This window comes from Ctenopharyngodon idella, chromosome 9 (genome assembly GCF_019924925.1).
Source record: "Ctenopharyngodon idella isolate HZGC_01 chromosome 9, HZGC01, whole genome shotgun sequence".
NCBI lineage: Eukaryota > Metazoa > Chordata > Actinopteri > Cypriniformes > Xenocyprididae > Ctenopharyngodon > Ctenopharyngodon idella.
The window spans coordinates 18673267-18689589 of record NC_067228.1 but is presented as its reverse complement, the minus strand read 5'-3'; the positions used below and the strand labels follow the sequence as shown (position 1 = coordinate 18689589).

Genomic DNA, 16323 nt, shown 5'->3' with positions numbered 1-16323 from the left:
ATAGTATATATGACTTTACGTGAGTATATTGGACAGTATGTATGCAGATAAAGTTCGATATACTTGTATGTCTAACTTAATATAAAGAGCTGGCCGATAGTGTCTCTGTATCGTATGTAATACATGTATTGATCATAGTTTGAATGATACTTACAAAAAAAATACTGTGATATGTATGTACCATTGTCTTTATTTGCATGGTAATCCTAGGTTATTAAAAATAACATGCTACCATGGTTTTATTACGGTATTACCATGGTACATGTCTGAAAACACGGTAATATCATGGTACAGTTTTGTCTGTGGAGTTCATGAAATTTGTGCATCCATGTATACAAATGTATGCGATTCTCTGAGATACTGCACACCTGTTTTGAACTATTTTCTCTTGTTTAGAGTTGTCCAGGCGTCTGTGTGGGTGTCTGCTGCCAGCTGAGGCATTTTATCTTTGTTGTCTGTGTTTTACTGCCAGATTTCTCTCTTTTTCCTTTCCTTGGTATGAATATGCATATTCAGTGTGACATAACTCTTTTGTGTCTCACGTGTGTGTGTGTGTGTGTGTGTCTACACAACATGAATATACTTACACACACACGCACGCACGCGCGTTGGGTTTTCTGTTTTTTGGAGACATTCCAAAGACAATGATTTTTTTTTTACTGTATAAACTGTATATTCTATCCCCTAAACATAACCATCACATAAAACTTTCTGTTTTTAGATTTTGAGAAAACATCACTTAGTATGATTTCTAAGCTGTTTTCCTCATGGGGACCAAAAAATGTCCCCAAAAGGACAAGTATTTTAGATATTGCCATCTTTGTGGGGACATTTTGTCCCCATAATTTAGGTATACCTGAACCACTCACACACATGTCAGGTTTTCATGCTTTATGGGGACTTTCAGTAGACATAATGATTTTTATACTGTACAAACTGTATATTCTATCCCCTATCCCTAACCCCACCCATAAACACAACCCTCACAGAAAACTTTCTGCATTTTTACATTTTCAAAAAATAATCATTATCAGCAACAACAAAACAATTTGTTATGATATAGAAGCTGTTTTCCTCATAGGGACCAAAATGTTCACACAAGGTTACAAATTTCAGGTTTTTACTATTTTTGTGTGGACATTTGTTCCCCACAATGTAGGTTTTTCCCGAAACACACACACACACACACACACACACAGACACACAGACACACAGGTTTGTTTTTGTGAATTGTGGGGACATTCCATAGGCGTAATGGTTTTTATACTGTACAAACTGTATTTTCTATCCCCCTACACTACCCCTACCCCTAAACCTACCCATCACAGGAAACTGTGCACATTTTTACTTTCTCACAAAAACTCATTCTGTATGATTTATAAGCCTTTTGAAAAATGGGGACATGGGGTAATGTCCTCATAAGTCACCCTCTCCTTGTAATACCTATGTCATACCCATGTCATTATACAAATTTGTGTCCTGATATGTCACAAAAACACACACACACACACACACACACACACACACACACACACACACACACACACACACACACACACACACACACACACCTCTAACAATATGTTTTCTTTTGGAGATGTTTGAATTAGTAATTTAAGTGATATTATTTTCAGGTGCCATTGTACCATTTTTCTGACAGAAAGGAAACAATGAAATGCAGACTTCCTGTTATTCTCAATGCATCTTTTACAAACCTTTAACAATAGTTACACAATCATTTTTGCATGTTGTTTCAACTTGTAACAGTCCCTCAGTTATTCATGCTGTGCAAGATGTATTATTTTGTTTAATTGTGTCCTTGCTTATTTGTGTGTGTGTGTTTGTCCTACATAGCCAGATGCCCAGGTGATGTTGTGTGTGCATGCTAAATATTTCCATATTTAAATAGATGAGACTGTGGAAATGCGCTTTATGCAAACAATCTTTTAACTAGCATATTCTGCAGTGTTGCAGTGGCACGTTTGGCTCGTTGGTCTGCACTAAATTTTGCATGGTTTAAGTGTCTGTTTACATACCCTAGCCTAGATATTTCATTCTCCTTACAGCTGCATCTGTAGAACTTTTAGTTATAAAAAATGTTGCATACCTGAAGAGGCCAAATAATACACACACCGTTTTCTCTTTTCAGGTGAACATGCCTGAACTAGCCCTGCTGCGTTTCGTAGTTCTGGATGATGATTATATAGGAGATGACTTCATTGGCCAGTACACCATCTCCTTTGAGTGTCTACAGCCTGGTTACCGCAATGTGCCCCTTATGGGCCTCGCTGGAGACCCTTTGCCCCATGCCAGCCTGTTTGTACACGTCGCTATCACTAACCGCAGAGGTGGGGGAAAGGCCCAGAGACGGGGTCTGTCCGTCAGGAGAGGAGCGCGGCGTGGAAGAGAGTACGTCACCCTGCGTAACACGGGCATCAGAGTGCTGGATGACACTTTCCGCCCAGCCAGCGGACCTCTGCGAGAGGCTACAGACCTGCGAGAGGATGCGCTGGTAAGGGATGTGGTGCATGTTCAGACAACAGTAATACTATCAATTTAACTTCTTCAATACTTGGCAGCCACACCCTGCTGAATAGACTTACACAAGTAGGAATTTCCATTCTAGTTCAGGTTGGTTTATGCTGATTGGTGAGGTTTGGTGCTGGTCAGCCTGTATGGTTTTGCCATGTGATGCTGTGTGATCAAGGAAATCATGCTGGTTAAAAGGATAGTTCACCCAAAAATAAATAAATAAATAAAATAAAAATTCTATCATTATTTACTCTCCCTCATGTCATTCCAAAACCATAAGACTTTGGTTAATCTTCAAAACATAAATTGATCCACAGGTCCAAAAACGTCATAAAGGTGTCGTAAAACAAATCCATCTAAATTGGGCGGTTTAATCCAAATCTTTTAAAGAGATACTGTATGATTGCTTTATATGATGAACAGATTTAAATTTATGCTTTAAAGGGTTAGTTCACCCAAAAATGAAATTTCGGTCATTAATTACTCACCCGTAAGACCTTCGTTCCCCTTCGGAACACAAATTAAGATATTTTTGATGAAATCTGAGAGTTTTTTTTTTTTATCCCCCATAGAAAGCAACATAATTACCACATTCAAGGTCCAGAAAAGTAGAAAAGACATCGTTAAAATAGTCAACGTGACTACAGTGGTTCAACTTTAATGTTATGAAGCGACGAGAATACTTTTTGTGCGCAAAAACAAAACAAAAATAACGACTTTTCAACAATTACTTCTCTCCCCTGTCAGTCTCTTACGCTGTTTACGTTGCATAGGGAGTGAAGGCTTCTGTATTCTATGTCTGAACGCCGACTCAGCATTGGCCGACGCTGTTCACGTGAGCAGCACAGTGCATTTGTGTAATGCTGACGCAGGAGCCGACCAATGATGAGCCGGCGTTCTGACGTTGAATACGTCTATGTCTGTCCATTCAATGTAAACAGCGTAAGAGACTGACGGGAGAGACAAAATTGTTGAATAATGTCGTTACTTTTGTTTTGTTTTTGCGCACAAAAAGTATTCTCGTCGCTTCATAACATTAAGGTTGAACCACTGTAGTCACATTGAGTATTTTAATGATGTCTTTACTACTTTTCTGGACCTTGAATGTGGTAAGTATGTTGATCTCTATGGGGGATAAAAAAAAAAAAAACTCTGAGATTTCATCAAAAATATCTTAATTTGTGTTCTGAAGATGAACAAAGGCCTTACGAATGTGGAACGACATGAGGGTGAGTAATTAATGACTGAAATTTCATTTTATGAGTGAACTAACCCTTTAATTTACATCTAAATAATGATCAACATACATGCATAGAGCAGAGCACATTACATTTGGTAAACAAATGATGGATAATTTTCAAATATTTTATTCTAAATGTTTTATTCTATAATGCTGTACGGTAGTAGCTTAATTTTTTTTTTTTTTTTAGTAATGTGTTTCTATTTAAATGGATGTAGCTGTGATTGGACGAGGCCACATTAGGGTCAGGGTGACACTGGTTCACCCAGATTGATGGCTGACTCACCCAGTAAAAACTGTCTGAATGTAATGGTTTGGAAATGATGAGCAAAATAATTAAGCTGCTTTTTGTCAGTGCTATTACTGCTGTTCAGTGGGTCGTGCAGATAATGGACTGCTTGCACTGAGCCTCGTGACGTACATCCGGTTTGATACATTACGGTTCAGTTGTTTCCGGTTATATCTACAGTAGTCAACATTTGAAGTGGATCAAAACCTTCATCAAAGTTGTCCTAAAACCTTCTTCTTAGAACAGATTAGTTCTTAGGACAACTTTGATGAACTTTTTTGATCCACTTCAAATGTTGACTACTATATTTTCAATGCGCTGTTATCACACAGCTAACTAAACGCCTCTTAAAATGAAAGTCCTTGGGATGATTTTAAATTCCAGACATATTCAGAGACAGGAGAAGAGATATTCTGATGATTACTGTGTACAGAACTTTAAGTTTTAATCCAACATAAGCCGTGATTCTTTCACCACAGGGTGTCAGCGCTCTACTACTAGTGATCGCGACGCTGCAGTGTGAGATGTGATGAATAAGATCAGAATGAACATAATATAATTTAATTTTAGTCACTATTCTGTGCCATTTTTTCACTGACAATCACTTGTATGTAATTCACATATTTATGCCAAAATTCCTAATATTCGAAGTAGTTGTGCTGTCATTGCATTATTCTATAAGATTAATTAAATATATTTAACATCGTTAAGGCAGTTTTCACATTCATTCAACTATTTCAAACACTGGAATAAAAGAACACCAACGCAAGCAATACTGCGCTTGCAAAAAATAACTATAGTTACTACACTCTTACTATAGTAAAACCATGGTTCGCCTTCATAAGTATTTGATTAATTATAACTATTATATGAAAGGTTATACTGCTGTTTAATCACAGCTTGGTTTGTTTGTGCATGTCTTGTATACTCTTCTGATTGTTTAAATTCATTTAAATGTAAATTTAACAGGTATTAAATATGATGACTAAGAGAAAAACACTGCTAATGAGAAGACAAGCACTTGACGGCGGTAGGTTAGTGGGGAAATATATTTATTTATTATTCAGAATGCGCATTTGGAAGTGAAATATATTAATAAACATTTCAGCAGGTTGAATTTAATTAATCTTAATGCAGAGAATATGATTAATTGTTTAAAAAACATTTGGCAGCCCTAAAACGTAGTAATAATCTGTGTTTTCACGAGAAGCTCTCTGTATATAAGTGCGCTGAACGCTGACCGGAAACGCTCGAGCCGTAACAAGTAGAACGCAGAAGTAGTTGTGCAAGTAGTCCGTTGGTGTTGTTTGACTAAATAAGTCTCGCTCACTAATAACATGACCATGTCAGACACTGAAAACAGATGTTATAGTGAGACATTAGGTGGATAATTGTAATGGTTTGCTTTTTATTAAACATTTGCTTGGCTCACAAGTAATAGGTTCCACAATATAAATTCTCTCACCTGAAGATTTTGACCTCAGTACTTGTTGTAAACTTTGATACAGGCTGAAGAGTCACTGACAGATTCTGATCCTTTTATTTCATAATCAGCTGATACAGCTGACATGAATTTCCGGCCTCAGTTCTGAACATGTAAAAACCAGACACCACCACACCTCCACACTGGAGTTTGGCCATCTATTGTGAAAGCAATGCTCAGTTTACTTGCCATTTCTGGGTTATGATTTAACTAAGAAATGTGTGACCGAGTGCGTTTACATTTCTTGCATCTTGATGTGCTGATCTGATTTTTCAAACAAGCCCTAGAAATAAAACCAAGCAAAAAAACAACAGTTTTGATGGCCTAGACTCTGCGTAGTCGAGGTATGATTAATGGGTGATGGTAAGGAGAGGAAGGATGGAAGGTAGAGTGTCAGTGGGGTCAGGTGACAGGGCTGGGATCAGATGCCACCGCAGTGTGTTGTGTGTTGAGGGAGAGGAGTTACTCCACATCCATAATTACTGTCTTCACAAAAACCTGCTGATCCCAGAGATACACACACAAACCAGACAGTTGCCCCAAAAATTATTTGGACCGTTGCTTTAGTCTTATCTTTGCAATTGCTGTTAACCTAAGGCCATTTTTATCAGATTTATGAATCTGTTAACTCACACATCACAGATATGTATCTCTTGACTTGCCATTTAAAATGTATCAGACGTTTTTGTGTTAGATTTTTCTAATATATTTAGCCCAAAAGATATACTTGTTCTCTTTCTTTAAATGAAATACCAGTTTGTTTGATATTTTCTTATCTAATTCCATGGCATTCATACATTTTCAGTGTCCAAATACTTTATTTACATACAGTAGACACTGGCCCCTCTTTGTCCTTCCATGCCTGTATTTTGCATCTACCATTATTGCTGAGCCACAACAATGTCCAGTGTTCACACCCTATGCTATGTACTTTTTTCTCATACAAATAAACACTGATATACAGACTGATCACCCGCATTAATCACACACACACGTACATCTTTAAATAGCTATGGTAATCATTGTTGTGGGTGTGTGATTCTGTCAGGTGGAAAATAGAAACAGGCTCTCTATCCGCCGCACAGTAATGATGGGAAATGTATGATAAAAAGCTGAAATGCGATTAGACTCAAAGCTGAGGCCTTTGACAGTCATGCAGACACAGAAACAGTTAAATCGCACAGGTTTACCTGTCTGTATAAAGGAAAGCAGTTCATTAGGACAAGCTAAATGAATCAAAAGTGACATTAAAGAGATTTATAATGTTACAAAAGATTTCAATTTAAATAAATTCTGTTCTTTTAATTCTAATTATATTTCAAAATAATACTGTTTTACTGTATGTTTGAGACCTTCAAAAACTTTCTTTCCAACTCCGAGCCCAGTTAGAACATTTCACATTTATTTCTTGTTTATTAACATGGCAGTTCTTTTGTTTTGTGCTTTTTGTTGTTACTTGTCTTTATCTCTGTCACTTGGGCTTACTGAAATATGTGAGGTTTTCTTTTTCTTCAGAGCGCTACAGTGGCTTTTAAAGAGCAGTGTGGGCTCCCCCCGATGGCCACACCGAAGCAGTGCATCCAGAGCTTGGCCACGAGGTTGCAGACTCCAGACGGGCCCCCAGGGGCCACACTCATGCTGAAGGAAGGTTACCCGTGCCTGGAACCTGTGGGCAACTTGACTGACGCCACTCGTAAACTGCTAAATGGTTATGACACGGTAAGAGACACAAAATTCCGTTGGCTGTTTTAATGTCACGCGTCATTACTATGCTTTATTTTGTCGGGCTGTTGTGGTGATTCCATTTAATAGACTATAATAGGTCAACTTTATGCTTATGCTAAATTTCTCAGATATTACTAATGTGCTGATAAAACCATTTCCTACAAGTTAGGATGGAGAGACTTAAGCAATACTTAAAACATGGTATTTTACTGCTGAACAATATCATATTGGTGTGTAATCTTTATATATTAGCTTTCCTCCTCTCTGCATTACCTGCCATTACAATGGCATTTGTCTTTTGAGCCATCCCACATATATGTGTGTGGGAGTAAGAACAGGCACATTGGAGTGAGTAAGACATCTGAGGCTTTAGTCACCATCCTCCTCCTCTCCTTTCGTAGGTTCACTTATTCTCTGTCTCTCCCTGTGGGTTGACTCTGGGTCCTGTTGTGTGTTTGAGACCACGAGAATCAGGCAGCACTGACTGGCAGGACTACATTTTATAAATATCTTAACTGTGGGAGAGGGCAGCAAGGGTCTTCTCAGAAGACAGTTTTATTGCTTAAAGATAATTTTTTCATAGTTCATAATGAAGTTCTCAGATGTGTTATGATTGAGCATCAACTTTGTCTCAGAAATTAGACTATAGTTAGCATACAATAAGAGTATAGAGCTATAAAATTAATGTATAATAAGTATCAGAAGCATTTTTGGAGAAAATCTGTCCTTTGGGTTCACATGCTGTTAGCCATATTCATAAATTCTGTGTGTTTACACTATCGTTCGGTAGTTTGGGATCAATACATTTTTTTTTTTTTATAAATGTTTTTGAAAGAAGTATCTTTAGCTCAGCAAGTACATGTATTTGATGAGAAATACAGTAAAAACAGTAAAATTGTGAAATATTACTACATTTTAACATAACATTTTCTTTTTGAATATATTTTGAAATGTAATTTATTCCTGTGATCTGCTAATTTTCAGCAGCAAATTTTGCCAGTCTTCAGTGTCACATGATCCTTTAGAAATCATTCTAATATGCTGATTTGGTCCTGAAGAAACATTTCTTATTATTATCAATGTTGAAAACAGTTGTGCTGCTTAATTGTTGTGGGAACCAATGATACCTTTTATACACATCATGATTTGTGATACATGATGCGTTTTTTTATTTTTATTTTTTTTTAGGATTCTTTGATAAATAGAAAGTTCAAAAGAACATTATTTATTTGACATGGAAATCTTTTGTAACAATGTAAATGTCTTTACTGTCACTTTTGATCAATTTAATGCATCCTCGCAGAATGAACGTAATAATAAGATTAATAGCTTTTAAAAAAACATCTTACTGAAATATATGAGCATATCATAATGTATTTCCTCTCTGCGTCCCCTCAGATGGTTTCTGCTAACAGACAGCTGATTGAAAATGCAGATGGAGTGCAGGAGAGAATCGCACAAGTGCAAAAGGAAGGTGAGTAGAGGTGTGGGGGGGGAGAAGATGAGAGGAGGATGAATCATTTTTGTTTTTTCTTTCCACCGAATGATGTTTCAGTTAGGCTCCAGAGGATGCTTGAAAATCTTGAGAAAAAATTCACAGATTTCTCAAATTTGCATTCAAAGTAGAATTACTTGTTATCCACAGTCCCCTGCCAACACTTTAACACATCGGCTTTTATTCTTAAAATACCTTCACAGAGTTTTTTTTTTTTAAATGGTATATTACTACACAGTGCCCAGTGTTGATGAGTTACTAATTAGTGATGCTATTAACTACATTTTCTTATAGTGTAATATCAGGGCCATTGCTTGAGAATTGTCACACCACCTTTCACCCCATTAGTGACGGTCCTGTGTGACAGTACTATTTTAGAAATAGCGTAGCTTTTCCAGTAACAAGCCACAAGCTTTTTTTCAAAAAGCACATTTGTTTTTGTAGCATTATAAACTACAACACCACAAATATGTGATATTGTATTATAACCAAGTTAGTTGACGCAGTATTCAAAGAATGTAATTTTGGGAAGTCTGATTCGCTTTAGTGACACTTTTTATTCTGGCGGTATCATGTAAATAAATGAATCACGATTTAAGTAAATGATTCACAGTCCCTGCGTGGAGCTTTTCATATTCATTGTAGGAAATATTTATTTAAATGTTGCTTTTGATCACTATGGTTGCAACCCAGTTTTATGAAATGGGATGCATTCTACTTATAAAAATGTTTAATTCAGTTTATCTAAATGAAATACTATTCAAGTGTCATCTCTTATCCTAACTGACATTCATTTATTTTAAAAAGCCTTATTGTTTTTGGGTTAAAAAATTTACAACTCTTAGTAAATTATAATTATATTAAATAATTATAATTAATAATAATAATATACTTTTTATTTGAAAATATAAAAATTGACTCCTCTAAAGTAGCTTGTATTTAGTTACTATTTTTAGTACTGTAGCTATAGTAAGTAAAATAATAACAAAATAGTATCTTGATTATAGTTGAACTACTTTAAATTCTGATAGTTTGACAAGTTACAGTTTCAGATTAGCTTCCCAAACAAATTATATGAACACATACTATTGTTTTTACCAAATTACTGTAGTTATACAGTTATTGGGACTAATGTAAAATCATAATAAATGAATATGACAGTCTCAAGGAGTGTATGCTTTAAGAAGTGATGGCATTAGTGGCTAATATCAGGTTACCACATATTTATTGTAGTTTTTTATGGCATTTTGGAAGAAACTATGGTTACTGTGATCATTTTAGTGGGACCACTGAAGAATTTAGTTTAAATAGTTTCTGCAAGTACTAGAATATCCTCGCTGTCTGTTCCTAGCCTGAATTTCTCTCACACACATATTATTTACCCCTAATTACACACATCTGAGGCACTTGGGTCAAAATACTGTTTCCATGTCCTTATGAGGGTATATTGATGAAATGAGAGAGAGCGAGTACAGACAACACAGCAGATTTGGAACGAAAGGGCAGCTTACAGAGGCCATGCCAAAATTCATCCAGAAAGGCACGATATTATCTAACCAGAGGATGAATGAATACATACTACAGTACATATCATCCATTATTTGGCAGCTTGGTTTCTGCAGAAGCGTGTTCACAACATAAATGGCATTTTGAAAATCTTAAACCAGGACAAAACAGATAAAATGATACATATGTTGTATATGTGTTTGTTTTCTATTACATGTCCTCTTAGGAATGGTGCTTCACGAAGACCTGCCCAGGTTAGGAGAAAAGGAAAATCTGAAAGGCCGTAAACAAAGTAAAGCTGTGGAAAGTTTCACTTGGAACATCACTGTGCTGAAGGTAAATAGCGTGAGCTTTTCCTTCTCTCCCTCAAATAGCCTTGAATTTGTGGATGATGTTTTCGCTCTGCTTTTAGACGAAAGAGAGAAGGGCTTTTGTTGTTTTGAAATTCTATCTCCCAGATGCAAGTTGTTTGACCTTATAAATACAGCGTGTGCGGTGTACTTTTGAAATGAGAAGGCAAAAATCCTCTGAGTTTTTTTTATTATTTTTTTTTTTTAATGTAAATTCATGTTCCATTTCCACTTGATGTTTATGGCTTAAAAGATTATGCAGCAACATTTGCCTCACACTTGGGACTATAAACAAGCAACATTACTATAATAGCTATTTTGTATGTTTATGTTAACATACTATTTATTAAAAACAAGTCTCTTCAAAGTGTTGTTGTTTGGCTATTAATAGTTGCTGTCATTTTAGAGCTTTAGTCAATAAATTTTCTGTGTCCTTTAAAAGGGGACATACTTTGTTTTTTCTCCTTGAGGTCTTGTTCTAAAAATCCCCCCAGTTTTTAACTTTACAGAATTATTTAAGCTGATTTTTGTTGGCTTAAGGCTTGTATGTGAAATAAACAACATCAGCATTCAGCGCTTGCACAAAAAGTGCTGGTGGTAGTGACAGATCTTTTCTTACATATTGTGATGTATATCCAAATGTAAAAGATTACTGTAAAATTGGTTCTATTCAGATTGAGTTATAAAATAAAAAATGTAACATTTACATGGTTAAATAATTTACAATAAGATCTATAACATGCATATTAGAAATCAATAGGATGAATTTCCATTTCATGCCAACATTAAAAGGTTAGTTCACCCAAAAAATGAAAATTCTGTCATTAATTACTCACCTTCATGTCGTTCCAAATCCGTAAGACTTTCATTCATCTTCAGAAAACAAATGAAGGCGTTTTTAATGAAATCTAAGAGCTTTCTGTCCCTCCACTGACGCAACTACCACTTTCAAGCCTCAGAAAGGTGGTGAAGACATTGTTAAAGTAATCCATGTGACTCCAGTGGTTTAACCTAAATTTATAAAGCAACACGAGTGCTTTGTTTGTGCAAAAAACAAAACTTAATTTATCACTTTATTAACAAAATATTAATCTCCAATGCAAAATAATGATCTCTCGGGCTTGAAAGTGGTACAGTAGTTGCGTAGGCTGTCAATGGAGGGACAGAAATCTTTCAGATTTCATTAAAAAAGATCTTCATTTGTTTTCCGAAGATGAACGAAAGTCTTACAGCTTTGGAACAACATAATGGTGAGTAAATGATGACAGAATTTTCATTTTTGGGTGAACGAACCCTTTAATATAGATTATTAATTTTTTAACTTATTCATCCTTCAGCGATGCTGCTTCTCGTTTCCTTTATACAAACAAGTATAATTATATATATTCTCTTGTTGCTTTATACAACAGTTCATTAAAGGGTTAGTTCACCCAAAAATGAAAATTCTATCATTAATTACTCACCCTCATGTCGTTCCTCACCCGTAAGACCTTCGTTCATCTTCCGAACACAAATTAAGATATTTTTGATAAAATCCGATGGCTCACTGAGGCCTCCATTGACAGCAAGATAATTAACACTTTCAAATGCCCATCACTAGATATTGTTAAATAAAGTCGTTATTTTGTTTTTTTTGGCGCACAAAAAGTATTCATTCATTCTTTATATAAATTTTGTAAATTCTGAACACAAAAAAAGTTACAGACTGCAGCTTTAAACAAGAGGTTTGAATTAAGTAACTATTTTTCCTTCACCAATTGAAAATTTGTTCCAAATGAAGCCAGTATTAACAATCAAAAGTTGCATATCTCCGAAACAACATTGTGTGGTTTTTCATTCCTGAACGAATCAGTGTTGTTGAACAAACCAGTTTAGTGAATGATTCAGTAACTCACTCATAAAAAACAGTCAGTTGTTTCCTGATTGAATCAGTCTGTCAGCCTGTCTGGAACAGCAAATCAGATTCATGCACCAGAACTAACTACTGTATAACTTTAAAACAAACCTGGTTCATATAATTCATGTCTCTCTCTTTTTTAGGGTCAGTGTGACCTCCTGCGCAGTGCTAAGATAGATGCTTTGGATACGTTGAGGCAGCTGGCATTGGCCTGTGAGGCATCCGGCCTGATCATGATCTCTGACGGTCCGTACACCCCTCATGGCCTGTCCTCCAGACGTGCCAGTAGCCATGGCAACGGTCGCATCTGAGCCCCGGAGAGACACAGGGATTGAGAGAGCATATATTCATAGGTGAATGAATGGTTGAATGTTGGACAGACAGAAAGACAGATGTATAGGTGGACAGATGCAAGTAGGGACATTTGTCCTTTATTGCAATTGGTGCTTGTTTTTAGCACAGCAAGCAATTAGAGGACAAAATAAGGAATGTTCTTATCAAGACCTACTGAATGAAGGACGTAAGAGGAATTAAAGTAAATTCCTCAGCGATATAAAATGGCTAATGTCAAAAACGTAGATTTCGCTGGAATGAATATCGTTCCTGAAATATTTAAGAGGACTTTAGTGTTTAACTAAAAGTAGAGAAACATTCTTTCGAGCATTTTAGAAAAATGTATAAACCTAAAACTGAGTGGTTTCCCTAGTTCGTGACTAAACCACCAAAGTGTGAGGTTTGTTTACTCAGGTTAGCACAAACACATCTCAGAAGCAATTTTTGGAGGGTCTACCGAGGGTCGGTCTGCATCACCTCTGTGCTGTCACTCAAACTGATTGACAGGTGACGTCCACCAGCAGGACTGCACTGATTCTGCCCCTAAGCCCTATCCAGCCCAGCATGGATGTGATCATTCCGTTGGAGGGAACCATATCCTCATCTTCCGTCTTCACCAGTGACACGGATCATTTTCAACTCATTAACAATGCAGAATGAACTCAAGAAGGCTTTGTTAAAATACTGCTCAGTGCTCCCTAACAGTGTTAACTGAGCCAGTTGCTCAATTGGACGACCTGTACCCATTACACCACATTTCCTTGTAATCCATACAGAGTTCAGCACCTGGGATTCGAACAATGTTTGGAACAAATCAATGAATTACATTTTGGGTCAAAAGTGACTTTATTCACAACGTACATTCGTTGATTGGATAAAGATATTCGAAGACAAACTGAGTCCACTGGCAGGGTCGTTGTGTTTTTTTTTTTTTTGTCATAATGAAGACAAAAATGCTACTAAACATGGAGGATTACTGCCGGATGTTTGATTTAAAAAAAAAAAAAAAAAAAAAAAACTATTATAAACTGCTTTAAGCACTGAGAGGACTAAAATAGATAAAAATCTAAAGTACAAACTGTTTTACAACTTTCATTGTGTAACATTTAACAGTGTTGTGATAGACAAGGAAAACGTTGGCAGTATTTTGTCTACTGCCGTCAAAGACACTTACATAGACTAGGTTTTGAAGTTTTCTTTCCATATATTAACAGAATAACAGAAATTATTAGATATGTGAGATTGGAAAACTATATATATTATTTTTCTTATGGTAGACAAGTAGAAGTGTTTGTACGTTGAGTGTGTTTGTGAGTGTATGTGTGCAAGGGTGCTAATGTAAATGTTTGAGACGTTTCAGTGGCACATGTTCTGAATGTGACCAATCTGATGCCCGATCGATTCGGGCGGTGGATTTTAAACGAAAACCTGAATATTGGTTGATGTCAAACATTTTATTTTAGAAGACCAAATGAGCATTTTATAGTGAATGGGTGTGCAAATTGATAAAGAATGGCACAAGAAAAAGCATAGCATTTCCACACAAGCAGAATTCCTGTTGTCCTGTTTTGTGTTTCCACAAGACTTTTATTCTTCTTTTAAACTCTTTTACTCTACTTTGTATTCTTCTCTACTACTTTTATGTATTTAATTTTCTCTTCCTTTTTCTGTGCCCTTGTTCTCTTTCTGACTGAGGGGGTGAACGATCCACACGTCCTGTGACTGTTTGTACACGTACATGTCTGAACTGAATGTGTACTGACTCCTAAAGTGTTCCTTAAAAAACAAATGGTTTGCTGAAGAGTGAACAAAATTTTGTGAATTATATAAGAGAAATGTAGATAGTATAGCTTTAAGCTACAAACATAGTTGTCCTCTTTATAATGTCAATGCGTGTGGCGTGTGTGTGTGTCTAACACGTAACCCTTGTTCCTCTGGCCACTGGACCTGCACCCCGAGGATACGTGTACCTGCAAAAGGGTCAAAATCTAAATAATGAATACCCATTTACAGTATTAGCTTTCCGTTTCAGTTTAGATGGCTCTTGAGAGCAATCAGACATGAGAAGTGAGTTGTCTCACTTTAGACAGGTACAATTACTCTTATGAGCAATCGGATACAAATACAATGCGTCACTGTCCGTAAGGGGTCGATGACGAGCAAAATGAACCCCATTGAGGTGCACTTTAAACTAAACAGAGCAATCCATTTGGACCGGTCTATTGATTCCTGCAGTATTAGGTAGTGGTCAACATCTCAAGATGGTGCAATATTACTCCGCTGTTTGACATTAAACATAATGACTAGTCTAATGAGAAGCATTAATCCAGCTGTCTTAATTTCCTGTTTCTGCTTTATTTTCCGTGTGTGCTTACCGTGCGTTTGTTGTGTCTGCCTTTCCTCTGACTCTTAAAAATGAAATCTGTTGTTTGAAATATTGTTCTGTCACATTCTTGTTAGCAGTTGTTGTCCTTGTATAAATGGAGAGTATTTATTAAAGGTGACAAGCGTGCATTAAACAAAGTAAACTTCAAAGCAATGTTGCTTTTATTTTGAAATGATGGTTTGTATTTTATAACATTAACAAGCTGATGTAACACAGATGTGCCCCAGACTAAATAAAGCTATCTTTTACTGACTGCTGTCTTTTCTGTTACCCATAACTGTTTTGTCTTATCAGTACTGCTGGAGCTCTTTAGCCATTTAATGACTTGTGTTTGGGATGCTTATCCAGACCACTTAACATTATTTTGTAGGGAAACGGTAGCTACATCTATCAATAATGGCCATGGAAAAAATATCCGGATTAGCCAGCAGGGGGAGTTGTTTCCAGTCTTTAAAATCAGAGGATTCTTGTAGGCCTACTGCTACTACAGGAGTTACATCCTGCCGAAAGCCAGTTGTAAATTATTTACTTCAGTACTGAAACATTTCAGTACTTATACACAATTACATTTCCAAGGCAAAATCTTTCTTTTTATTCCTTGCAATTTAATTTAGATCTTCCAGGAACAAATTATGTATTTCTCAGGTATAAATATTTATTTTTTTTGTCCATCTTACTGAACAAACAAGCTAATTAAGTTACGCTGCCACAAATTTTACATTTATATCTAATGAAATCCATTTCAGAATAGAGTGTAATTGACCTCCGTTATTGTCAAATTTCAGTCACCACAACATTGTATTTGACCTAAAGCCTTATGCTTTTTAATAATTGGTAATAATATCATTACTGAAATGGACTACTTTTTTGAGTAGTGTGAATATGGTTAACATTCAGTCTATATAAGCAACTAATGTAAAACAATTACAAAATCAGCTGCTTCTGAATTTAAAGTTTAAGTAGGCCTATGTCAGGTGACTGTTTCAGAATATTGGTTTCAGAGCGTTTGATAATCTGGGGCCAGTTTGATCTGGATTTGGAAATCCCATGTTTTGCTATCCTGGATCAGGTAATCCATCCTACTTTT

At 36.2% G+C, this 16323-nt stretch overlaps 1 protein-coding gene across 3 annotated transcripts in view; it reads left to right on the top strand.

The window, feature by feature from the left end:
• The window catches only part of plcl1 (phospholipase C like 1), a 75837-nt gene extending 60349 nt beyond the window's left edge, over positions 1–15488 (top strand). For 2 of the 3 annotated variants that reach the window (XM_051905415.1, XM_051905417.1), the window contains 5 exons: positions 2150–2512; positions 7060–7263; positions 8668–8743; positions 10497–10606; positions 12661–15488. In XM_051905415.1, the coding sequence (XP_051761375.1) occupies positions 2150–2512; positions 7060–7263; positions 8668–8743; positions 10497–10606; positions 12661–12828 (921 nt within the window). In that variant the 3' untranslated portion in view covers positions 12829–15488. The remainder of the gene's footprint in view (positions 1–2149; positions 2513–7059; positions 7264–8667; positions 8744–10496; positions 10607–12660) is intronic. The other variant, XM_051905416.1, reaches the window with a different exon arrangement.
• The last annotated feature ends 835 nt before the right edge of the window (positions 15489–16323 follow it).